This window comes from Neolamprologus brichardi, chromosome 4, assembly GCF_056152115.1.
Source record: "Neolamprologus brichardi isolate AB-2024 chromosome 4, ASM5615211v1, whole genome shotgun sequence".
NCBI lineage: Eukaryota > Metazoa > Chordata > Actinopteri > Cichliformes > Cichlidae > Neolamprologus > Neolamprologus brichardi.
Window position 1 is genome coordinate 15,984,966 of NC_142107.1, and position 27,256 is coordinate 16,012,221.

Genomic DNA, 27,256 nt, shown 5'->3' on the forward strand with positions numbered 1-27,256 from the left:
CTATAGGTTGTGTTTAATATTTGGCTTAAACACAAAAGTAATTCATCAACTTTTGAGTTAAATAATTTCTCTGCCTTTATTTACCTTTATCTGTCTGTTTGTTTTTAAATATTTGCAATCGTTAAGCTTGTCGTGTTAAAATCTGTAAAACACTCAGTGTTACTTGAAAAAAGTGACTTTGTTTAGTCAAATGGCCCTTACTGCTTGTGAGTAGTATAAATAAATGGTCTCTCATCCAATTAAACCTTTTAAAGGATTATCAACCCATCACTGAGCAACAAGTGGAGTTTAAAGCTCCAGTCAGAGAGGGCCAGAAAACCAAACTTCATCTTAGAATCAGTTTTTCATGTTATGTGCTGAGTGTTCATTAAATCTAACCGATTTCAGGCCAACTTTCTGTTATGTCACATGATTTAAAAAATATGCTTGAATGATAAAATATCTGGAATGACCGATAAAAATCAATGTGATGTAGTTTGTAGTAAGTAAGCTTTGATGTAGTAAGTTATGTTATGAGATGGTGATATATCAGATTGTTTTTTTTGTTTCTTTATTGTCTTTATTATTGTTTATAGTTGTTTTGCTTTTTGCATCTTTCTCAGCTTACCAGAATTCCACATTAAATTGACATCAAGTAGTTTCAAGGGTCTTCACTTCTGTATCTGGGAATATAATCTGCACTGCTCAGGTTCTTTTTCCCTGGGATTTTAATGTACAAATGCAATTATACAGCTCATCCATTATTCAGCTGCTCAGGTGCACCGAGTGCACTGCCTTATATTTATGCATAAGCTCCAGAGCATCCCGTTGTAATTACATTGACATGCCCCACCTATGCTAAGCTTACAGTTAGACAATGTTGGGAATGTTTGTTATGTAAAAATAACATTTAAGGAGCAGAATCATATTTTTCAAGCATTATTTTTGGTATGCTTTAAGCAGCTCATGTTCATAGCAGAGGATAGATTCTTTTTAGATTTCAGCAATACGAATCCTACAACATACAGTAATGTGCAAAAGTCTTGAGCCACCCAACATTTCTTTTATATTTTTCTAGGAAAATGAGAAATAGGTGCACAGCTTTATTGAAATGTGCATGGAAATACTGTACATAAAGCTAAAATGGAGTTAATAGAAATATTTTGAGCTTAAAAGTCAGTGTCTGGTATGACCACCTTTATTCTTCAACATAGCTGGAACTTTCTTAGACAAGCTTTCTTGTAGTTTCTTTAAGCAGTCTTCAGAAATAGGTCTCCAGGCTTCTTGAAGGACATTGTTATTATGCGTTACAATATAACGTACCTTGAGAAGACTGCTTTTGTGGTATATAAATAAAATTGAATTGAGTTGAATTGAATGTAATGCTCTTCTTTAGATGTTGGCTGCCTTTTGTTCTCTTCTCTGTCAAGATGATCCCACACTGCTTCAGTGTTGTAGTCTGCACTCTGGGGAGGCCAATCCATGACTGATATTGTTCAATCGTTCCGTGCTTTTACTGGATTATCAGTATGTTTGGGATCATTGTCATCCTTGCAAAATAAAGTCAGATATTTTCTAGATGGCATTGCATGGTTGATCAAACTCTGACTGTACCATTCTGTGTTCATATTTCCATCACTTGTGGCACAATGTCAAACACCACTGGCTAGAATTCAGCCTCAAACCATGACAGAGCCTCCTCCGTGCTTTACAGGTGGCTGTCAACCCCTCTTTCTCAATCTTCTCCATACATGCTGATGAAAAAAACAAACATTTTGAATTTGGAATTATCATTCCACTATTTTTCAGTTCAGTTCTTGTGTAATACCTGGCATACCTCAGCCTTTTCTATCTGTTTCCCTTCCTTGATAATGGCTTCTTGACAGCCACCCTTACTTGTCTGAGGCTTTGGCAAACAACAGATGGATCAACTGAAGGGTCAGATGCATCTCTCAGGTCCTCTGTCAGGTGTCTGCTAAATTTCCTCTTAATTCTTAAGGACAATACTTTGAGAGACTGTTCAGACTGAAGACACATAATTGGTTCATCCCTTCAGTTTGAATTAGCTGCTTTGAATGATTCATAAGTCTATCTTATGGTAAATGGCCTGTATTTGTATAGCGCTTTACTAGTCCCTAACGACCCCAAAGCGCTTTACACATTCAGTCGTCCACCCATTCACACACATTCACACACACATTCACACACTGGTGATGGCAAGCTACATTGTAGCCACAGCCATCCTGGGGCGCACTGACAGAGACGAGGCTGCCAGACACTGGCGCCACTGGGCCCTCTGACAAACAAAAACATTGTTCTGAAAATGGTCAGGTAAAAGCACTGGATTCAATTGACGTGGGAAAGAAGAAGAACTGTTAAAACCCTCCAGAAAGAGCGAAGAACTGTTGCTCAAGACCACTTTAAACAATTACAATCGATTGTTTTTCCTTGGAAGCAAACTATGAAGAAATAAAGCAGATCTCAGTCTTAAGGAATGACCAAAAATTCAAACATTGGATAAGTCAATAGTATTTCATTCTGTGCTTTTATCAAATGGTTCTTGCTTATTGTGCAAGTCAGAATTATCAAGAGGAAGGACTGAATTTAGGCAGTGGAAAAGTCGCACCCTTTTCCCTTCTGTGACGTCAGCCACCACAACCCTTTAACCTTCCTCAGTAGTCTCAGCTGTTCACATAGTTCACTGAAAAGCTCTTCTCACAGTTGTGCGTGTTTATATGTGTACAGATGGGGGCTTTTGCCTCTCCTTCAGGGCTCAACAAAGAGGGTCTTGGCTCTGGAGTATAGGTGTTGCTTGTTTATATCAATGAACTTGACAGTCCTCATTGCATTATTACTTGCCTGTCTTCCAGTTTCTGTGCCCTCACGGCACTGTTATAGCCGTGTGCCGTTTACAGAACATTATAAATCATCAGATATGTCTACGTTCATATAAAATTTCCAAATATACAATCTGTGCTTAATCTTTGTTAAGATTAACAGATTTATGGACAGGTGTGAAAAGCAGAGCTTGTTGAATGGGGAAAGTGCAATACAAACAACCAAAATTAGCGTAATGGAAACACTAGTTGAGAGAATTTTTAGCATCGTGCACTGCAAAAAGTTTAGCATTTTTTGCAGACGTCTAATAAACAATCACTGAAACAATACTCAGAGTAGCTTTCCCAGGCTGAGGGCCCGTTACAGCTGGAATAACAGTTTGTGGTTTGAACTCCTGTTTTTCCCAGTTACGCCATTATCTTTGGTCGCCTAATGCACACACACACACACACGGCCTGCAGGCTGGCAATACACAGATTGTGTATAAAGATAACCTGGTTGTGATGGCAATTCCTGTATCCAGTATTCATAATGCATGATACTGTAAAATGTTTGCTTTTGTAAAAATGTAAATAACACTGTTAATATGCTTTGAAGCATGTTATATTAAATGATCAAATATATGACTAGAAGCACTTGTGAAATTAATAAGGTTTCATGCAACCTCTAATATAATGCCTCAGGGACCATACAGTTGAAAATTTGTATACTGCAACTGCTAATTTGAATTAAATTAACCTTTGTGGTCAATATCTTAATGTTTATAATGTTCTGTCAAAATCATTTTGTCAATTTACAGGCAGCTATATCTCAGTGATGGCTTCTGGGAACACAGTGAATCTGGAACAAACACATGTCTGACTGGCCAAATTGTGTTACTGTCATTAGTTGTTTGATTCGACTTAAAAAAAGAGAAGTTTTTACCTTGTAAATAAAATATGTGGATGCAGTATGAGAAGATGAAATGTTGTCTGTCAGAGCCTCTGTACTTAGAAATTAAGAATATATGTTAAAGAAAGCCTGAATGAAGCAGCTTTATGTTGTTAGCATGGAATGATATGTTTACTCAGTCTCCTGCTCTCCTGGCAAAAACAACACCTGCCTCTTTGCTTTAGCATCATGCTAACAGGAACTGACAAGTGAGGTAATAACTGCAGCCATCTTTAAACTGAGCCCTGATCCCGATTCTGACATTGGATTCAATGTAAATATGAGCACAAATGTTCTGCTTACCAATTAAGAAATAGAGATTGTGTGTTAACTTCTATTTCCTGAAAGATCTACAAAATAATCTCAATATTTAAAACAGGTTTATTGATGCTATCAATAACTTTGACTTTCAGTTCATGGAAAAGTGGGACATCTTTTTTATTTATAACAATAAAGTAAGTTTGTGAACATGTGTTTGCATGCTCCAGTGAATGTTTAAAGTGGACCTATTATGCTTTTCTTTGTTTTCTGTCATGTTAAACATGGCCAACATTTCAGATTGCTAAATCCATGTAAAAGAAATGTAGATTTTCATCCACTTATAGCTCTTTATGAGGCTGGTTATACCAAATATGGCTGTCAGACATAGATCTGCAAATCTTTTGCTTGCGAGGGGCAGCTAATAAAGACTAGGTTGGCTTAAAGGAGCTACGTCTTTTTTTTGCAGGGAGCTGAACTGAGGGGCTGAATGACCCCCAGTATGAGATAAATATGGATTATTTGGAGCTGTGAATCATGCAAAGTCACTCCAGTAGAGTAAAAACATAAAAATCTGGAGTTTTAAATAAGTTTAATAGGTCCACTTTCGCTAAACATGGCAACATTTCAACAAAAGTAAAGAAAAAACTTAAAAGCAGAAATAAATAGGCACTGCATTGTCTTAGAGCGAAGACTGTCACTAATTTAGTTCCAAATGCGGCCACATGATGGTGTGGATGTGTAGGCCTCCTTATGCTATATATATATATATATATATATATATATATATATCACACAGGGTGATATATTTATTATTATTATTAATATTAATCTCACTTTGCCAGACTTTAAATAGCACATACCAACATCTTGCTTGTCATTTATTTTCTGATGCCACACAGAGAACTTAAGGAAAAGTAAATTTGGAGATTAGCATGAAATAGATTTTATATACTGTATTTGTGTGTTTTATATTTACTAAACACCTTGTTTTCCTTCTCATGGTGTAAATCCTTAATTTTTTTGTTCAGAAAGTGAGCAGGTTAACTGAGACGCTGGCACAGCTACTGTATGAGGCAAAGCTAAATAACAGTTGAAGAAAACTGATACGTAACTTTGATTTGACGCAAGTTTGTGTAACTTTAGTAACTGTCTCTCTTCACACCGCTGACACCTCACCCCTGACAGGGAGGTGTAAATCAAGACCATGGTGGCAAAAGCGGTTCACGGCCGACCAGCTGGCCTTCTGCTTAATGAAGAGACGCAGCTTGTCCCTGAAGGTCTCTCCTAGAAAGCTGTAGATAATGGGGTTGAGGCAGCTGTTGGAGAAAGCTGCCAGATTAACAATGTGGCCTGTGAGCGGGTAGTCGTGCCACAGGGTGGTAGCAGTCCTCTGCGATGGGTCAGCTGTGCCCTGCAGTAGCTGAATGCTGATGAAGACGTTCTCTGGCAGCCAGCAGATGAAGAATACCAGAACCACCACCACAATCATGCGCAGGGCCTTCTGCCGCCGTGGCCACAGTCCACGGTGCTTCTGGGCCCTCATGAGAATTCGCCCAATCAGAGAGTAGCATAGACCAATGATGGAGAAGGGCACCAAAAAGCCAATGGTTACCTCCAGCCACTGAATCTCAAAGACATTGGCGAAACAGAAGTGCACCTCACCTCTGTGCTGGGTCTGCACAATGGTGAAGGGGAGAAGCGTGGCCAGGATGGAGGCCATCCAAATGAGGCCACAGCTGAGCTTGGCGTGCTGCATAGTCCTCAGTGGGTTGCTGCTCATGGAGCTAGCTAAGGCGATGTACCTGTCAAAGCTCATCCACGTGAGAAAAAAGATGCTGCTGTACATATTGACCTGCAGGAAAAGTGACATGAAGGTGCAGAGGACGGCGTAGTCGTAATACTTTTCATTCAGATTAAAGACCTCAATGAGGGAATCTGCCACCAGGATGAGGTCAGCTACAGCCAGGTTAACAAAGTAAAGATCGGGGATGGTCATCTTCTCTCTGTGGTTCAGGTTCACCACCAGGATTAAGATGTTACCAATAAATCCAATAGGAAAAAGGAGGATGGTATACAGGCAGGAAAGGAAGAGACCAACGATGTATGACTGGTATTTGTCTGAGTTTTCGCTTAAGTCTGTAGCATTGTATGGATATGAAGTGTTCAGTTGTTCCGTACTGTTTATATATATCCAGGCCCAAGAGATTGTCTGCCCTTCCATACTGTCTGTGGTCGGCCCGTCTTAAATCATAAGCCAAGTGTAAGTCACCTGTAGCTGCTACATCATTACACCACAGTAGTTCCCAGCTTCGCCTCTTCAAAGGGTGAATCATCTATGCTGTGACGGCATGCTGGCAGAAGTCAGGTGAGTGGAGAGAATCTTTTATGGCTTCTTTGACCCCATCCCTACATCAAGTTTCATCTACCAAAAGATTTTTGATGCCGAACAGGAGCGCCTCCATGTCTTAAAATGGCCATTGGCCCTCAGCTTCTCCAATTCACATCACAACTGCAGTCCTGAGATTAAAGGGTGGCTTTCTTTCTCCTCTTCTGAGTCATCTGATCTGAGTCCTGAATTGTCTCTTCAAGTCCACGTGTATCTCTATTCAGCAGGCTTTGACCCAAGATGTTATTGCTGTGACACCTGAGCTGTCTGAACAAAAACGCCCCTCCAAAAACAACAACATGAAAGATAATTAGGGGTAAAATCTTGGAAAAACAACAATCATGATACAAATGAGATATATCAGGTACATAGCAGTTACTTAAAAATACTATCAAAGATAAAACGTGAAAATTATACACCTTAAACAAAACATTTAGGGGAATAAATGAATAGCAACAACCAAATGTGCACATTAACATTCAAGCTTTAGACTTAAACAGATGCATTGAAATCCTTCTTTAAAATCCTCAACCAATCCGAACACCCTCCCTGGTGAAACGCAGAGTGTATTCTGTATGGCAAACTTGACCTTTAACAAAAATTCTCAGCTCCCAGGGTTTTATTCCCATCAGAGTAAACCCCTCTGCAATATTAACTTATAATAATAAGCACTCTTGAGAGGCAAATATCATAAATTAATGTGTAGACTATGAATCTCACAAAGCAATATGTGTACAGTATTTTTTTTTATCTTTTACTTTAAATGTCTCTGCTCTTTAAATGCATTGCACGTCATGATTGTGCTGCTAATTAGACTTTTCTATTAAACATTTAAAGGCAGTGCAAACCCTGAAATCTGATGGCAGCATTGATCAACAATTCACTTTATTCCTATATTTTTTCAACAATCAATCAATCAGGGTGGAGAATTTCAGTAAAAATCCTCTGGCGATCATTGACATCTAAGAAATTCAATATATTACAACTTTCTGAGTGATTACTCAAGTTGAAGACCATAATACATAACTTGTGTAACTGCATTCACACAAGAGAAAGCCCCATTCACATTGAAATTAACTGTAAATGATCAAATACACAGAGTAACACCCACATGTGATGTGCTATTTTCTGTCTTTTTAAGACAAAATACATGAAATACATAAATCTCCAACCAGTACAAAGAATTTGGTGATAAAAAAAAAATACACTTACATATAAATCTAGCATTTATTGCTCCTTCTTGCTTGCCTGGTGTAGAAGTCAGGGAGCCAGAGATTTGTATATCCCATGTCCAGGCTTCTCCTCTGCACCACCTGCTGTTTGGCCCAACCCTGTCTGGAAATGAGGGGAGGGTGGGAGGCAAGAGATGATCTGTCACGCATAGTTTGTCAACATGCTTCATTTCATTATCTTACTCTTTCTCCTCCGACTTAGTGATTCCAAGGATCTGAAAAACATCTAAATCCTAAAATCACAGAATTGAACTGGATGTGCTAAACTTTAAATCAAAGAAAAGTTCTGGCAACAACTAGATGCAGCGTGGCATTTACCTGGACACAACCAGCTTGTGTTGTTATAGAAACCACATATTGTTTTAAGTATTTGTTCACCTGGGTAGCCTAGCATTTAGTCCCAGGGCCGGTGGAAAAATACCAGGCATTACCTTGCTTTTTCATTAGTATGCTTGTATAATAAGTAAAGAATTGATTTTTTTATGTACAACAAAAAACAGTGACGGTTGCTTATTCAATGCCCACGGTCAATATGACAATTACACCCAGATAAATCTTTAAAACACTGTGAGGTGTCACTTTCAATAAGTGGGAAACAAAACAGGCATTTTGCTACTGGCCAAGGTTTAGCATCAGTATAATTTGTGCTAATTTCTATTACACCTGAGACTATGGAGAGCTGTTGGATGTAGTGTTGGCTGATTTGGCATCTTCCAACACTCAGATGGATTAGCCACAGATGCCTACAATTATTCCAGACATACAATAACCATGTGCTAAAACAGAGCTATTTACTGAGAAGACATCAATGTGAAATTAAATTATGCTGGAAAATATAATAGATTAAACTATCCCAGTATAATTATTGATGCCCTAAGCATAAGCCTACTATAATTAAGAGTAGGTATTCCCAAATGATCAGTTGGCAGCTGCAAAAAACGGTAGCAGCTACGGAAAACAATGATGTAATCTTATAATAAATTAACTCATTGAACTCATTAAAGGGGACGTTATATACGTATCTAGTGGTGGATGCTTATATTAACCTGATCCTGTAATTCCAAGTGTATAATATTTTATACATGAATATTTAAAACCTCTATCGTCAATGTGACTTCTATTCACTTGAAACACCTAAACAAAAATACAGGCTGTAGCAAAAACAATATGACTTATAAATGCAAATTTTTACTTAATTTTTTTCATTTGTCTGTCAGAAGGTTCAAAGAGCAATTTAGAAGACCCCTATGAAAAAACCACCAAGGGAATAGTTCAAGCTCCCCGGGGTAGAGTTGTCGGGGCCCCACCCTGGAGCCAGGCCCAGGGAGGGTGTCTGAGGGTGAGCGTCTGGTGACCGGGCCTTAGTCCATGGGGCCTGGCTGGGCACAGACCAAAATAATGGACATGGGCCCATCTTCCTGCAGGTGGTGGGCACCGTAGGGGTCGGATGCATTGTAAGCTGGGCGGCCACCAGGAGCAGAGGTCCTGGCGGACCAATCCCCGGCTACCAAGACTGGCCAAGGTTCAATAAACATTAATTTATTATTATTATTATTATTTTTTTTTATCATTTTGGTATCCCAAGTAGCTGAAAATTCTACATAGAGGACTGGAATTGACCTGTATAATCCTATCCCTATCACTCACAGTGACCTGTGAGCCAAACTCTTGATGTAGAAAGTCTTTTTCTAATCTTGGCTTTATAATGTCATTAAACATTTTAATTTCTCAATATGAATTATACAAAAACACAATGGTAGAGCCTAAGGATAAAAACGTGAAACTATAAAAGAGCATAATAGCTCACCTTCAAAAACAAAAACATCTAAGCAGGACTAAAGTGAAGAAAATTGATAATTCAAGCAAAAGCTTCCAAAAGACCAAACTTGACTGTAAACTTCTCACAAGGTGGGAAGGTCACTTCATTTAAAGACAGCCCGAGGAAGGCAGGGAGTTGGGGTCATAGCTGCATCAGTGCTGGTAGGTATGGTGTTGAAGTTCCTTTGGTATTGCTGTGTACAGGCCTCAGGGCTTTAAAAAAAGATGTGAGCAACAACAAAAAGTCTGTGGAGGTAGCGGATTTGAAGACATGGAAGGTCAACGCACTCAGAGGTGTCTGGGCTTGTAGTTTGGACAGAAAAACAAAAAATAAATGTTAGAATTGAAGAAACTGCAGCCAACACAAAAACAATACCTAATGATGTTGAATGATTTTTTTTCTCGTAAACAATATGATGACAGGATTAGACAAAAAACAAACAAACAAACCAAACGGGCCGAAACCCGAGGAATTAGCTCAAAACCTTGGACATGTTAAATATCAGCATCCACCACTGTGAATTTATATTTGGCAGAAGATGAAGAAAACCATAAAAGGTTCCCTTTAGAAAGGAAAAAAAAGGGAAACATGTGAACCTTGTTCCCCCAGCACAGGATTAAAACTTAATCTGTTGTGTGTGGAGTTGCTCACATAAAGCATTACAATCTTTACTGTGTTTTAATAATGTAAAAGACATAGCAGTATTATTGAAGGGACTTTTAAGGGACAACAGCAGCATGCAACAGCAATATGTCGCAGAGCTTCATGTCGTCAAGGAGCTGTGTTTTGGCAGTGAGGATATGGTACAGCGGAGCAACAGTAGCAGTCTGAGGGAGCAGACAGGGTCAATACAGCAGCTGGAAGCCCTGCTGGTGCAAACAACTTTGGGGTTTTGACAGGAGAATGGACAACAGAGAGCCATTTCTGTGGGTTACATAAAAGAGGATTTTAGCTGTGGTAGAAGGTCAGCGCAGCAGCACACACGAAGAAAGACGAGAGCAGCAAGTCCGAGAGGTCATGCAGTCAGCCAGATTGGTGCGATTGTTTTTTTCCCCAGCTACCCGAAATCTGAGTTATTCAGTCTGCGTGACTTCACACAGATAAGGGGAAAGCGGGGATGTAGCGGTCAAATGTGCAAGTCAACAAAACCAAATTCATGATGACTGCTGAAGCACACTTAGTTGTATTTGTTTTAGTAGAGAACAAATACCTCACATATGCCATTCCCCACCAAAGCTTTATTAATAGCTGAAAAAGAAAAGGTGGGGCACTGACCGATTGTTGGATTTCTCTACAGTATGAAGCACTTCTGAGAAACAAATCAGGCTAAATGTTACATAAAGTCTGGGCCTCATCTGGATAAGGTTTTTAGTTTTTTTTTTTTCCAGCAAGATCTTGCATGGCTGAAAAGATATTGAGCGAGACACTAAAACTCACTTAAAAATGCTGCAGGAAATCTCTGTTTTCCATATTTTGCTCTTTATTATACAGGTAAAAACAAATCATTATACCAGTTTTTTCCTTTTTCATGATCTGCATAACATAGAATTTCCATACTGTGCTTCAAATATATATTTCTGTCTTGAGGCGTTTCAACTGGACTTACAGTATATGCTCAATGTTGTCAGAAAGGTTGCAGTTCATGCTTATGTCCACTGGATGGCCCACTGGCATTAACAGTGATTGATGTTGGAGTGGGATGAGCAGTGGGTTACAGGAATCCAGTAAAAGTCTTCTGTGGTGTTTACGATGATTTATGAAAGTGTCTGGGTGTTTCAAAGTATTAAAGCAGGTCAGATGTTGATTTTTTTTATTCTAAAAATACACAGCAGGTCAATTGATGAAACTGATGGATAAATGTACGATGAATCAAACATTTCTTTTGGTCTCGTTTTTAAAAAATCGAGCCATAAAATTCTGTCATAACTACAAAACATACCATTGTTATAACTCCTCTTTAAGAACTAGGCTAAATATGGAAGCAATACTATCAGTACAAGCAGTGTTAATGGGATGTTTTGGGGTTTAACTGCTTGTGGTTGGGGGAGTGAAAGTGGGAGGTCTGGAGGAGGGAGGGTACAGCACCCTCATCTGCCTCCACTTACCGGTCTGATGTGCTGCTGGCTCTATTCAGCATCTCCCACAGCCACAACCACAAACTCTGAATGGAACATCCTGCCTGAGTCCAGCTCCTCTGCACTGCTTCCAGGCCTATGTTTGATATTTAGCTGATGCTGGGATTTTTATTGTTAGTCTATTTTTTTTATTTTTTATTTTTTTCATTTCTGGAGATGAGAAGCAAAAAGAACAGGTTTGGCAATGGAGGAAGGGTGGGTTGAATTCAAAGCATCTGCCCTGGTGCACATGTTTCCCCAGAGCTGAAGTGATGCGATGAACATGAAGGTTCCTTCCTGAAGCTTCCTGGTCTGTTCTGAATTTATTATAGTGGGAGATTTCAAACGTGTCAAGGCCAGACCTTCCACCATGTGAAAGGAACCGTAGCCCTGTTATTCTGCCATTATCAAGAACATGTTCACCATGTTCTTGATAAATTGCAATCTTTAGATTTGTTTTTTCTTTTGTACAACTGCTATCTTTTTGCTGTGCTCCTGCCTTTTCACTTCCTTTGCCCTATTTAATGTATTCATTCTTATTCTTTTACTATCATGTGGAGGGTTTTCCTGCCTGCAGTCAGACACTTTTGTTCTCTCTTTCTTGTGGCTTGGTTGCTCTAGGAATTCAGGATTTGACGCGACTTCTTCCCCTTTTTTCTGATCCCAGCGTGAGATACCTGCGTGAGAACTATAACCTGTTTGGTCTTGCTCCTGCCTTTACATTATATAGCCCAGTTTTCATCCACATTAAGAAAGAAACAGCGGTGGGCTAAGGTTTGTGTGTGAAATATGAATGAGTGCCAGATAAAACATTTCAAACCGCAAGCCAAATTCTCCGTCTTCATAGGTGGTCTCTGATACTGTGTGTAAGACCGAAGCCGACCCTCATACTTCTGGTCTGGCTGAACCTTTAAAGGAGAAAAACAACATTAAGACTAATGTAGCACATTACGAAATCTGTGCTATGTCAGCATTACTCCATTTCCAGACACATGCTGGTACACTTAAGAGCTTTTCCTGGTGCACTTAGCAAAATAAGGACAAAAGTGTGAAACTTGTAACCTGACACACTTCACACTTCACACTTTGCTTTTATTCCAAGCAGATAATCCATACCAGATAATGTGTATGTGTAACTTTACAGTATATGGCAAAAAAAAAGTCGTTTGACATTATTGGAAAATATCTTCTATATGCTTTTCTTAATACACCTGCAGGCCTGGGGGAGTTGGTATCAAGTGCAACATGTTGCTGCACAGTTCCTTGAGGGCTTTTAGTTGGTGTGCAGTTGGGTTGTACGCGGTTTGTATGTTTCTTTGGACATAATCATGTGGGCTTGTAAACATGTCCAATTACCCTTTTGTAATCAGCTTGATGACAACAACACATATGAATAATAATCCCTGCGTGCATGACGAGTTTCCTGCTCTTTAAGAGTGACAAACAAGTGACAAACTCAGTAACTGATGAGTGATGGTTTGTGCTTTTTGAGTTAAAAAGCTCAGAGAAAGTTCAATCCTCAGAGATGGAAACAGCAGCCACGACATCCATGCTTTTTTCACTTCATTATCATATCATTTCCAGATGCAGTGCACATGATTCAAGACCCCCTCCTCTTCCCACTGGAGATCTTATGTTTGCCTCTATATTTTGGTCTCTCAGGTATTATTAATCCACGCACTGTTGTGCAATACAGTGCAACTGCTTCCTAACTGTAATATGAACATCATAACTGATTACTTCAGCCTGTTCAGATTTAACTGAAAAGTTGGCTGTTTATAGTGTGATCCTGCTAACTCACACACTTCTAGCTCCTACTTGCAGACAGAGGCGCAGCTCTAGTGTGGAGGGCATTGTTATTAGATGCCTACACAACATTGTTTTGTGACAGAGAATAGCAGCAGCCTCGGACTGTCAGACCCACAGAATGTTGGGAATGTTGCTATTTTCCCCAGCCTGTGTGTCCTGGTTAAAGGGTCCCTCCACAAACGATGTGGTGTTAGCCATGTGGTAAGCAGGAGGGGAGCTGTGGCATTGTTCACAATCGCTTTCACTGCAGCTTAGAAATACGGAACAACCTACACAACTTTCACAGTCCCCTCCCAGATCTGATAAAGGTCTGTGGGATTAAGTTGCAGACATGCACTCAGTCTTCCTTAAAAAAGAAAACAAAAAACAATGCTTTTCACTCTATGCAGCCTTCATCATTAAAATGTGTAGTATTTAAGCATTCTCCTTTACACTCACCAGCCGCTTCATCTGGATACACTGTTACGACAAGTATCAACCAATAATCAGCCAATCATATGACAGCAACTCAGTGCATTAAGGTATGTGGAAGTGGTGAAAACAACCTGCTGAAGTCCACACTGAGCATTTGAATGGAAAAGAAAGGTGACTTTGGACATGCGATTGTTGGTCTGAGTATTTTAAAAAAATTGCTGATTTACTGGGATTTTTCAGTAAAAACATCTCTCGGGTTTATAGAAACTGGTCTGAAAAAAACAACAACAACAACAAAAAAACAAGCTATCCAGACAGGAAGGCAAAAAAAAAAAAAGAATCTGAATGCACAACATGTTGTCCCACATAATGGGCTACAGCAGCAGTCCCCAAACCCCGGGCCTCGGACCGGTACCGGTCCGTGAGTCGTTTGGTACCGGGCCGCAAGAGTTGAGGTTCAGGTGTGAAATGTATAGTTTTCAGGGTTTTTATCGGTTTTCAGCATTATTTTGTTATCGTTTTTATCATTTACTCAGTTTTCCTTGGTCTTTTCACGTGTGTTATAAATAAATTTTCTTTTTTTCGGTACCGGTACTAGTTTTATTTTGTTGTATTTATCCGCGACACCTTAAAGGCCGGTCCATGAAAATATTGTCGGGCATAAACCGGTCCGTGGCGCAAAAAAGGTTTGGGACCGCTGGGCTACAGGAGAAGACAACCCCAGGTGTCAGTCTCGGTCAGCTATAAAAGTGCACTGAGGCTTTTACACAGGCTCACGAAAATAAGACGAGCCTCTATCTTTGCTGTAACATTAAGATGGTAGGTTAAAAATGTGACACAAACAACACGAAAACATCTCGTTGAATCTTTACTGTCAAGAATGAAGGCAGATTGTGGTGGTACAAGCAAAGTGTAATTAATAAAGTGGCCAGTGAGTATATAAATGCCTACATCAGAGCTGATTCACTCATCCCATCATCTAATCAGGGGTACTACTGACATTAGTGTCATTAATGAACAGCTTACATGCATATGCACCACCAGTCCACCAATAACCAACATCTCAAGATGACTTTAACTTAGCCAACATCCACGTAAGCTCAGATCTATGGATTCAAAACACAACCATGTTCAGTATTTAAAAATAATACAAACATCTGACAAACAGAAACATTGTTCACATGACCATACGAATGGTAAGATTTCACTGAGACAGGAAGGAGCGGTTATATCCATTTTAGTTTATTGTTTAATCAGTCTTTGACTCAGCTGACAGTAGAGTACTTACAGAATCTAAATATATCTCTCAGAAAATAATACTGTATTTTTTCAAAGAGCACGGTGTCCTCCTGCAAGACTTTCACATACAATATATACAAATCATTTTGTACTATACATATACACTTGTATAAACAGTCACAAAAGCATAACATCTGAATGTGGATTCATCTGGATGTTTGAGGTTTGGTTGTTCAAATAACTAAAATGTATCTGTACTCGTTCAACATACAAGAACTCTTAGGGCTGTTTCTTTGCGCCGACGCGAGGTTTTGGCCGCCTCTGAAATAATAAACCATTCTCAGACACGAGCAGCCATCTGAGTTAGGTGTGATTCGAGCTTTGATCGCGCTTTAGTTTCTAGTTGTGAACATCACGCAATCACTCCATGTAGTGACCGCTGATCATTAATTCTGCAGAGGGATTGGCGTTGGATAGTTAAAAAACATTTTTAAAAAAACAGACTAATGGATGAAATTGCAGCAGTGGTTAAAGAAAACTGATCAGGCAAAGTTAGGCAGCACATGCACACATCATCTTCAAGCAATTCAGAAAAACTCGATGGTGTTTTGAAGCAAAACAGTGCAGTTATTTAGCTACTGGAATCTCTACGTGATTGTCATTCTCTTAGTGTCGTTTGGTGCAGCTTCAGGACTTATGCTAAAAAAGATTAATTATGAGCACCCTCTGTTTGGATATCTTTTCATAACACTTACATGCAGTTGATCGTATATCACATGAACTGCATAAGTTCAATTTAAGTACGTTTTTCAGAGGAATGAACTTATAATTACAAAACGTAGCATTTCTATGCTACGTTTAACAAAAAAAAAGGACTTTTAGAAATTCAGTCCAGTGTTTGCTCTTCATTTCTAAATGCTCAGTTCACATTAGGACACTGAACTGAGAGCAAATAATGATTAACTGTGCCAAAAACAATCCATTCAAGGATTTTGTGGGGCAGCACATTATGCGTTTTAGTTGAATACTATTTCCCACTGACCGAATCCATATGCATGTAACGATGGAAGCGCATGAAATGCTTGGAAAAATAGAGAGTGTGTATGTGACTTTGTTATAATCTTGACAGAAAAAAAGGGTCAAACCTGTTAGTACATCTGGCATTCCTTCACATTTTACAGCAAAAGCGCACTCGCCCAAATACTTCAAACATTTCAGCTCAGCTTTGGGTCATTAACAGAGTTAATGCGTGCTTGAAGGTGTAAATTAAAACTGAATACAAACATACGATTCATATCAGAGTGCGCCCGTCTCCATTTAACTTCGAGTGGACGCCCCACCTTGCTGCTGTATCATTTCACAGGCTGATTAACAAACTGGCCCTTTAATTCAATATGCAAACGAATGCAGTGAAGCAGCAGACCGAATGCTAGAACGTGTTTTTAGTTCTGATGGCTGGGATTCATCGCCAACAGATTGTTCTGTTCACCGTTCACCATGGCAGGCAAGGAAGCAAAGCAGCTTTGATAATAATGTGCATGTGAGCAGCATTAAAGTTCAAACTCTTCTGTATCGTACACACTGCTTCCAGGTGCTCATCAAGTGGGCTTTTCATATGTTTAAGAAGGTTTTTGATACTGTTAGTGTGCAAAAACCTCACAGCCAGTCATGAGTCTTGTGGCCTGTGCATGACAACCCCTCAGGGCTCTCTCTGTGACCCTGTGTTATAATCAGCAGAGATCACACGAGGTATACCGGTTATGTCTGAACCCTGAATACAAGCTTTACGTGAGTGTTCCATTTAGTTCTGTGTGATTTCAAAGTGGTGTAGATGTGTGTGTGTGTGTGTGTGTGTCTGTATATATATAGTGGAGCTTGACAGACGTAAAAATAATCTCTTTGTATGTTTGAGTGGATCAAAACTTCAGAATACAATCTTTGAAATTAAAATGGGAACATATCTTAATCTGAGTACTTAGTTCTAGCCACGGGGTAGTATTGGTGTGCATCCAAGACACGCTTAATATTGTACTCCATCTTCAACATGTGAAGATTATTTAATCTGATAATCAAAACAAATTAAAGCAGAAGGAAAAATGAGTTTAAATAAAAAAAAGAAGTGGCCGAGGCTTATAGTTTGAGGGCGGTAAACACTGATTTCCACTGGCACGCACACCGTTCATTAGTGGTGGTTGCTTATGGGTATACCAGCCACCATCATTGCAGGGGTGGAGAGGGTTCTGTTAAAAAACTAAGTAACTTGGCTGCATTTGATAATTAAACTTTTATAGCTTATTGGATCTGCTTGTGTGTTAGAGGTGAAATGTAGGCACAAAAACCACACCCACTCCCAAAGGAGGACGCGGAAAAACTGGATTTTTTTGTTGTGAAACTCTGTCCTCGGTAGTTATTGGATGATTGTTCCCAATTTACTACCCTTGAACTAGAAGCCTGAGTTTCTTGGTGGAGAAATGTATTAAAAATAAACAAACAAAAACAAAAAAAAAAAAACAGCACTTAGTGGCTTTTGTTTGCATTGTCCCATCATTGCAGACCTAGATAGAACAGATTAAAATCCGGGAAGGTGACGGGAAATTCCAGAGTTAGCTACGTCGCTCTCAAAACAGTCCGGGGTTGTGAGAGATCCCTGTCAGATACTGGTGCTATAGAGGGGAGATAAGTGCTGGCTAGGCCGAGAAGTGGAAAATGCAAGCAAGGGGGGCGGGGGATCTCACGTCACCACTTGCTGCACTGTTGAGCGTTCACGAGGGCAGGACTGGTCTCTGCAATGCAGCCTCCTGAGCAGCCGCTGGAGCTTGTTGGAGAAGTTTTTGTTCATCTGCCTGTACATAAGAGGCATTGCAAAGCTGCTGGAGAACGCCAACAGTTTAGATACGCACCTCAAGAAATAATAGGTAGGTAAGTAACGTGCACTGCTAATGTATCCCGGTGCAACAACTACAGTATGTACTAAAAGAGTCATGTAGTACGGAGTCCACAGTACGAACTGCACACAGACTGAAGCTAGCAGCAACCTGTGTATGGAAGGGTCCAAGCGAGCAGAGTCCTGATCCAATGGTGTCGATTCCTTCCTGATGCGCAGAATGAGCACAAAAGCGTAAAGCACAGCCAGGGCGGGCACCACGTAGCCGATGAACATCATGATCGAGTCCGCTGCCTCCTTGTTCTGCATTTTGGAGCATTCGACCATCTTGGTGGAGATGTGGTTGCACACATAAAAGAGCAGTGAGGAGAAGCTCGTGAGCACTGCGCCGCCCCAGATAAACCCGCACACGTGTTTGGTGTTATACACACTCGACATGTACGTGCGAGGCAGCGCGCGCTCTATGTAGTAGTCCAGACTGAGCAGCGTGGTGGAATACATGATAACCAGAGACGAGATGTTGAAGAGGATGAGTAGGGTGATGTAAACCTCGTTGTTATAGTCCCACACGTGCCAGCGGGTGAAGGTGGAGCTCAGCAGCTCCACGGGCGCCACCAGGTTGAGCACGAGACCCGCAATGGCCATGTTGACAAAATAGACATCAGGCATGGTCATGGACACCTTGTTTGAGAGGTTGACCACGACCAGCAGCACATTGTAGCACAGGCCCAGTGGGAAACACACCAGGAGGTAGATGAGGGAGAGGATTGACAGGATGAGGCCAAAGTCCCGGCAGAGCCGGAAGTCCACGCTGGTGTCCGTCTCATTGTAAACCATGCAGATCCACATCGCTGGGCTCTGACACGGATCAAGCACTCTCAACAGGTCGACTGTGGACAGAATCAAGGAGAAAAGAATTAGTCATTAATGTTATTAATGAGATATGTGTATGATAAAGGTAAAAATAACAGAATTCCTGGCAGATTCATTAAACTCTTAAGCTTTGCTATAAGGATTAGTTTAGATTCTTCTCAAAAACCATAAAGTTCACAACATCCTAAAGTTTGTGTGTCTTTTGTTTTCTTTGTGTTTGTTCAACATATATGAATTTCCCTCGTCACGTGCTTCCACTGTCAGAAGCTGGAGGTAATGCACCTACACGCCTTTTGCCAACTGCCACTGTACAAACAGGACAAACGCGCAAAGTCTGAGGTTAATAACCGTTAAAGAGTAATGTTTGGAATTCCTTTGAATAATAAATCCAAACACGGTGCAGTGCAAATTAGAACAGATAAAGATAAAGCGTGCCATAAATGTACCACAACTATGCAGAGTCATCAGAGAGCGGTTTAGGACTGAATGCGAGCTTCGAATAACAATCGAACGGTTACCAGAGAAAGCTGAATAGCACGTTTGCTATTTGAACTCTCCGTCATTATCAAACAGAGCAAATCATTAAGTGGCTTCTTGTGCCCTTTGAATCAGGACATCGTAATCCTGAAAAAAGACGACTCTAGTGACACACAGGGAACAGTGAAGGACCTCTGAAATGCTAATGATGGTGGCCACCATTGAGGGCATGAGTGGTGAGCCAATTAACAGCTTAAACAGGAAACATATTAGCCAATTCTGTTGGAGTAGAAGGGTTACAGTAGAAGAAGAACAGTAGCTCCTTCTCACTCGTGATGCATACAGCTTTCAAGAGGAAGAAGCTTTTAAAACCTTTTCTTCCTGGAATCTGACTGTTGATTATAAAAATTTAATTTTTACGTTAAAGTGACAGTCATTCTCTTTTCCCCATTCATTTAGATAAGGGCTTTAAAATAACAACCCAGACATGAGTCGAAATAACAGTCAAGTCGCCAGACTTTCTTTTAGAGGGGCTTTGATGACGACCATTGTGACAGAAATGTTTCATTATAGGATAAAAACAGTCACTGTATTTTGTCTTGCAAAGGGATTTCCAGGCACAGACATAGGAAGGGCCTAGCAGTGACCATAACATGTCAATGAATTCAGCAACTTGTGGTAACGGCAGGGAAAAATAACCACTAGTGACACAAAGGGGGCGAATATTGAGGTAAATGTACCTCACCTTTAGGTGAGAGACTGAAGCAACAATCAGTGGAAGTAAAGGATACAGCTGTTGACATATGACTAAATACATTAGTGGATTACCTAGGCAACCGTCAGAGGTAAATCCCTTTATGTGCGGACTGGGCTTTAGGGAACAAGTGCACCGAAACAATGTGCACAACGAAATACGCTCAACAGCTTAAGGGAGCCACTGAGTTCAGGCTTTTCCTTTAATTTGTCATCTATGCGTGTACAGCATAGATCACCCAAAACTATCTCTATTTTATGTCATATTTATGGCTTTTATGAAAAGGTCTCTGAGTTTATTCTGCTTGATCTTATGAAAACGATTTGTTTTTTAAGCAAGGCCACGACACAAAAACACGTCCACCACGTCTCGCCTATTATGCCACGGGTAACACTGTTAATTTCACTTCACTGCATCTGACTGACTGAATACAAACGCCTCACAATATGTTTGATTTGCTAGCTCAGCCTCAAAAACCCACCATTTCTCCTCACTGGCCAGAGCAAATGAGGCCTTTGTTCTGGTGGAAGAATACAAAACTGCGTTTGTTTGACACCTTGGCGTCTCTCCCTCGCTCTGCCTCGGCCTCCTCGTTCTCCCTCCTACAGTTGCATGCAAGAGCGCCGCTGACTGTGCAGAGCTGCCCTTATATTTTTCATTCACACGCAGCGTGATAAAGAAGAACATTTCACAGACAGCTTTGGTGCCCAGTCAAAAGCATTTATCTTCCGTTCAAAGTTACTGCCAAGCTGCCTGGGGGCTGGGCAGGCGGCGATGGGTAGATTTATAAAGAGTGAAATGTGAAGCAGGCTTTGGTGAAGGGTCAGCGAAGGACGAGGTGTAGGTTGGAGTTCAGGACAAGGTCAAAAAACAAAGGAAAGGGGGAGACAGCGTAGACGTCAGGAACATTTAGGAGTGAAGCTGATGGGGCTGGATGATTTAGATGTTTCCTTACATAATTAACTGGGGTCATTCTTAGGAAGATTATTATTATAAGCGAAAGTAAGTAACTCAGATCCCACAATATTTCCTTTCCTCAGAACTAAATTGACAGATATGTTTCCACATGCAAAACTGCTTTTGGGAAGGGACGATAACATTTTTACGTGGAAACAGTACCCCCGCTAATCTGTGCAGAATTCTCTGGAGATTTTTTCCCCGAGAACACCCTGAAACAAAGTGTAGGAAGGCAGTTTTGTTTTCAGGGAATGAATAACGATGCCAGTAAAGGAGAAACATTCTTCTGTGTGCTTACGTAACACCACTACAGAGAGGCTGTTTTGGCCTTAAGCCTCTCACACACACACAGATACACTCAGTCTCTCCTCTGTGCTGCTCCAATTGGCTGCAACGGGGCTGTAGTGGGGGCTGGAGCACAGAGACGGACAAGAAGCGGATCGGGAGGAGGGCAATCTTCACCGAGTCGGGAGCACTGGTCGGCCCACTTGTAAACACTGCTCTCAAACACCAGCAGCTTGGTGACTCATTGACGAAAGCAGACCTTGAAAAAAAAAAGCACACTATAACCAGTGCTCCTCTTTTCATCGATTCGTGCTAAACCCCCCTCACCACCACCACCACAATGCTTCCTTATCCTAAGAAGTACAGTAAGCTTATTCACCCTTTGCTTCCTCCCACAACCTTTCATCACTTACAGAGAAAATGACCTAAGGGGAAGTTTGTGATTATTAAAGAGGACTCACTGCGATGTGGCTGGCAGTCCTCATTAATTAGCACCTGCTGTATACAGACGTTTCTATATACAACTCCCTGTCATTAACACATTGGCTCACTCTACAGCTTCTGATAGCTGCAGGAGTTGTTAAAAAAAGAGGGCAACTGTTCTCTCTCGTATGTATGACTCTGACATTTGCACTTTGTGTAGGTTTCTAATTTATTTCTATCTAATTATCTTATATTTATGAATATCTTATTAAAAAAAGTCTATTATGCTTGAGAACGTGAATCCCAAGTTAAGAAAACAGGTTAAAAGTATAATTCTGTAACACTGCTGGTGAGTTTTCTTTCCATTTCCCTTAAAACCATCTGTGGGATGCCAAAAACCCTCAGGAAAATCCCTGATATGCATCTCAGTTTATTCCCCGGACACTCTTCCCATCCAAAGGAGTGCTCATCGGGCCAAAAACAGATCTTAGTTTGCTTTTCAGGAACAAATTTAGTGACCTTCTGGACAGCACTCCTTCCATGAGGACACAGTCGTGCTTTTCTGTTGCGGACACATAGATGGTGGGAATCACAAAGTCGCTCAGGATGCAGTGGTGCTCAACAACTCCAGAAGAAAAAGCCCCATTAATAATCTCCGTAGGGAATCGGAGCCGTATTGTTGTAACCCTCCAAAGCAGAGTTAATAGGAGCTGTCTGCTGTTGTTGTGGAAATCCACTTACAGAATCTGCATGTTTGATTAAAATATCGATATCTGACAGCGGCGTATCGATAATTGCACTGCGAGAGGAAGCAATGCTGGCGTAATGATATTTTTCTCCATTTACGGGTCGCATTTTCTCTCTGCTTCTATTCTTTTTGAACAGTAGGAAAAAGGCTGCACGTCATGCGAGAGAAAAAATAACGGAGGCGTTCATGCTTGCTGTTATCGCCTTCGTGAATGACAACAGTAACAGCCTTTTTGCCACTGTGGTGCGATTGGCGTGACCATGTTGGAGACACGATTTCACGATCGTGTTGGTCTTAACCGCCATTTCAGTGATGTATCAGTGCAGAAAGTCACAGACGATATACACAGAGAGACACTGCAACAGCTTGGAAAAAAAATGAGACTTTCTGGAGAAAACTCTGTGACTCCTTTGCTTCCTGTTTTGACTTTTTCCAGCATTGATGCTGAGGTTTGTTTGTTTTTTCTGAGCTCTGACACCTGGTATGCAGAAGACGACTGCACACCTCAAATGCCGGTGTCAAATAGTTGTGAGGCTGTGGAGACTTGTGGAGTGCACAAAAACCAATGCTGTGACCATAAACAAAGCTTTAGAGGGATCGCACTGAAAATGCATAGTAAAACAACCATCGCTGATTTTCTCAGACAATATTATGCATTAAAAAATATGACCAAAAGACAATAATCCTTTTGGACTGCTCGCTGTTTACCATAAGCATTCATTCACTCTAGGCAACAACCGCTCATGTCGTGAAAGTCAGTGCACTTTAGCTCTGCGCGTTTTGCCAGCAGCCCACGATAATGAAATCACTAGTTTTCTACTCAGCTGAGGGAAAAACAAGCGGGGTGTAAGAAAACGTCCACCCCTGACTCGGAGGCAGAACAGCTTCATGCTGCATGATCCACGTCTGTTTTGATTCAGCGTAATGAGGGCCATTTCATTTTCTAGCCCATTTTGGAGCCTGTCAAGGCTACAGCTGGAGGTGACGTTGTTGGGGTTGAGTGAAGGTCAGAGAGAGACACTACACCCAGCTGTTATTACGGCACGAGCGCTGTCAGAGCAGTTGTGGTCAGGGCTAAGCTCATGCAGTCATTGAAGTATGCATATTATCTTTTATTAATTTCCAAGGAGAATGGTAACTTGTCACTTTATTTTCCTTTCATACGGTTGTTGAATAAAGTCTTTCAAGGACCGTTCCTTAGAGAACATGCCCATCACAGTTCCCTTCTTTTATGCTACATTAATTATAAGCTGTGCTAACAGGAGATATAACTATTCATTCATTTACATCTACTGCTACAAGCATGCAAACCAGGAGAGAGCTCTATAGCCTAAGCTGAAAACTCTTGAACGTGACTTTGACTGCAGTTGTATACTTGGTTAAACCTTGTCTGAACTTTTTGCACTACGCCATGTCAAAAGTGGTTAAGTTTATTATCCCCAGAGGGGGCAGCCCTGCTTCGGCCCCACCAAACACGATCGTGTAACAGTGACGCCCACGTGCTTGACGTCTCAGCGTTCTGAAGCCAGATATCACCGCCTGATGGGAGCAGTGTGACATACTGGGCGCACACCCCTCGTATATCCTTACTGGAATTTACAGGCCCTTCTCAGAAAGCTGCGAGTGATGTCACATGATTCTGTAGCCATGTCTACAGCAACACAGCAGCAGCAGGATGTACTACAGCCAGAAAATAAGATTACGCCACTCGTTTTTGCACGTTTTTGTGCAGGGGTGTTTCCGGGGCTTTTTCAAACGGCTGTCCACGGGACGGAAATCATAATATTTGATTAGAAATAAACAGTTTAGAAAATTGGCTTTGAATATATTGGACATCACTGAAGATTGTTTTTGCATGGACTATTTGTTTTCCAAGTATTTAGACTGTTAAAAATATATAAAAAATATGCTTCAAGTATCTAAAATTAAAGCAAGCGTTATTCTTATCATCATATATACGATATTATTGAATCATAACTGCTGATTTATTAATGTGGGCATTGGTTTATTGTTATGTATGTATTGTATAACTACAGCGTTGATATAAAATGGTACATTAAGTACAATCTTTATATTCAAAATAACCCACACTCTGAGGGGGGCCATCACCCTCAGATATTGTTGCTATGCAGCAACATCAGACGTGACAGGTGACACAATACAGCACATAAGTTTCTTTAATAACCCACAAATCTACAAAGTAACTTATTGCATTCCAATTCAAGCCCTGGAGAAAGGTTCTATGCACAAATTGTACAAATTGTTATCAGTTTTTGTACAGTGGAGGCAAAATAGCTTGAGTCTGAAAGCTTTTAAACTGCACATTTTCCTGCAAACGATAGAGATCTGCTTTCTTGATTAATGAGCGCATCACTGATGCTTTAATGGATTATCTACTTCACAAGGGGTGTCAAACATCACCTGATTATCTTTGAGGAAACAGTAGTTCCTCTTATTGAGTTCTAGTGTAACAGAGTCTGGTCAAACATAGGTCGGTCTGAGTCTCTGCAGACTTCCCGGCTTCTTTTCCGGCAACTTGCTGAACTGTCAACGGCTTCAACAAAGTCAAGAGTTCAATGGTCAGCACAAAGCAGGCTTACTGTCATTAAGCCACAGCCACACACGCCCAGTTGCCCTCCGGTCACATGGATGAAGTTGATGACAACAAGTGCAAAGACCGAGTCTTAAGAAGCATTTCATTTGGGGGACAAGCACTACTGACTAGTGGCTAGAGCTACTTCGCAATGAAGTGGCACCCATTTCAAAATGAATGATAAAATATAGTAATTACCAGTAATAACCTTCCTGCATCTGCTAAAAGCAATGATGAAGTAAAAAAAGGACTGAAGTAGGTAAAGCAAAGACACACGATCTGTCAAAACAAACCCAAAGTTGGGTGTAACACCTCATTAAAATTAAGATTAAGACTATTTTTTGTGTGTATCTTAATGGTTTAGCACTACAAGACTCTATATGTGTAGGCATGGATATAAGGGAGCGCATTCAGACCTAGGTAACAAAGCTGTGCTCATGTTGCAGCTTGTCATAACATACATATTCCTCACAGTTAACAGAGCCACTAGTTTTAGCTCCCAACATAAGGTATCAACAACAGATTGGAAATGATTATTCATATAAAGAGCAGATTACCTGAGAGGCTTTTTGATCAAAATGATACAACTTTTTTCTCCCCTGCACCTCAGAAAGCTGATCCCGTGAGAAACCTCCTCGTCAGGTGTTGTTTTCCAAATACAAGCCCGTCGCTGAAATTGTGAAACTTCTGGAGCTGAACAAAGCTAAGAAAACATCAGCTAATGGAGTTGGAGGGGGGGGTTTATTTATTTTTCTTCACGCCGTGTCATTACACTTGACCAGGCAGATGAAAGCGAGGATAGCTGTCACGACTTTACCATTATTTATTCCACCCCCTTTCTTTGTTGGCACAACCTCGACTACTCACTCTCGCATCTAGTCATCCCCAGCGGTGTAAATTCACTTCTTCCCACTTTCAGGTGAAAGCCAGAGACCGATACCTTTCGCATTTGTCGAGATGAAACAATGGAAACGAGAAGAGAACTCACCACAAACGTATAGGCTTGGATCGGTGACAACCCTAGGGAGGCATTGGGTTTTGATGTAGCATTTCCACTGGCATTTCTCAGTCGTTTCATTTGGGTATGGAAAAAAAAAGACTTGCGCTCGTGAAAAGTAAAACAGCGGGAGGGGAAAAAACACGTTTTAGTGGATTTCAGTTGTTTCGCTTCGCATCTATCAACTTTTCGGACGAGGCTGGATCTGAAAGGGGGCCGACCGTTACAGGCATTACTACTGCTGAGCTCTACAGTGTGTACACACGTGACCCTCCCCCACTGTCTCCTCACTCCGCTCCCCGCTGCTGCTGCTGCTGCCGCTCCATGGTCGCGAGGCCCGAGTGGCCGTTCTGTGCTCTGATTGGATGGAGGACAGGGAGGTGGGGCGCGAGGGACACCCCCACACACACGAACACACACACAAACTCGTGTTTTCATCACTTTAGAGGACATTACTTTGATTTATGATTGTTTCCTGGAGTCCTGTCTTAACGTTCAACTTGATCCAAACCTTATCCAAACCTCAAGCTAAGCCTTCATACTAAAATCAATTACGAACGTTTGGTGGACTTAATTTTTTATACCCTCCAAAAAGGAGTCCAATGAATCTCCAGGACATCATGGTGCAAAATATACACAGTAATTCATCAGAAGAATGGCGTAATACACAGCCTGATTTGTTATGGACTTCTCTGTGAATGGCGAAATCTCAAAATATTCATCATGAATCAACAGAACATTTTTGTAGCAGTCTGTCCCCCAATTTTGTTTTGCTTAACTCCAACCAGAAACTTAACCCTTTTATGCAATGCTTAATTTTAACCATCCAATCAACCTAATCCTACCTAAACCTATTCCCAACATAACTAGTTGTCCCTAACTTACCTAACCTCTACCTTAACTTACTTACCTGTTCAAAACAACATGAAAAAAATATACAGGTAACCTAAAGTTTTGTCACAGGACAGACAAAGTGCTTTTGTGATGATGCACGCACAAAATAGGCATGCATTCCTCCTCCTCTACATTCCACACATTAGTTTGTAACAGGATCACTGGGCGGCATTATTTTTAGATTAGTTTTTGGGGTGAAAGACAAAACAGCTACCAATGTTATGTTTTTCTGAGATGTAGTATCCTGTCTGGGCAAAGTATATTTGAACTTTAAATGCATGGGTCTTGTTACTTAAGCTGTATTTCCCAGTTTGGTTTATTGTCTCACCACAATCTAAAACAATCCAGCT

The 27,256-nt window shown here is 40.8% G+C and overlaps 2 protein-coding genes across 3 annotated transcripts; both read right to left on the bottom strand.

The window, feature by feature from the left end:
• Positions 1-5,164: 5,164 nt before the first annotated feature.
• Positions 5,165-6,229, bottom strand: gper1 (G protein-coupled estrogen receptor 1). Its single transcript, XM_006798331.3, has one exon. The coding sequence runs from the start codon at positions 6,227-6,229 to the stop codon at positions 5,165-5,167; it is 1,065 nt and encodes a 354-aa protein (XP_006798394.3).
• An 8,337-nt stretch (positions 6,230-14,566) lies between these two features.
• Positions 14,567-26,338, bottom strand: gpr146 (G protein-coupled receptor 146). Of its 2 annotated transcripts, none has more exons than XM_006798165.2 (2): positions 26,004-26,338; positions 14,567-18,795 (listed from the first exon to the last, which is right to left on the bottom strand). In XM_006798165.2, the coding sequence occupies exon 2, from the start codon at positions 18,752-18,754 to the stop codon at positions 17,753-17,755; it is 1,002 nt and encodes a 333-aa protein (XP_006798228.1). In that variant the 5' UTR covers positions 18,755-18,795; positions 26,004-26,338; the 3' UTR covers positions 14,567-17,752. The 2 variants fall into 2 exon arrangements, with proteins under 2 accessions (XP_006798228.1, XP_006798229.1); XM_006798166.3 differs by lacking the exon at positions 26,004-26,338 and adding an exon at positions 25,573-25,962.
• Between the last annotated feature and the right edge of the window lie 918 nt (positions 26,339-27,256).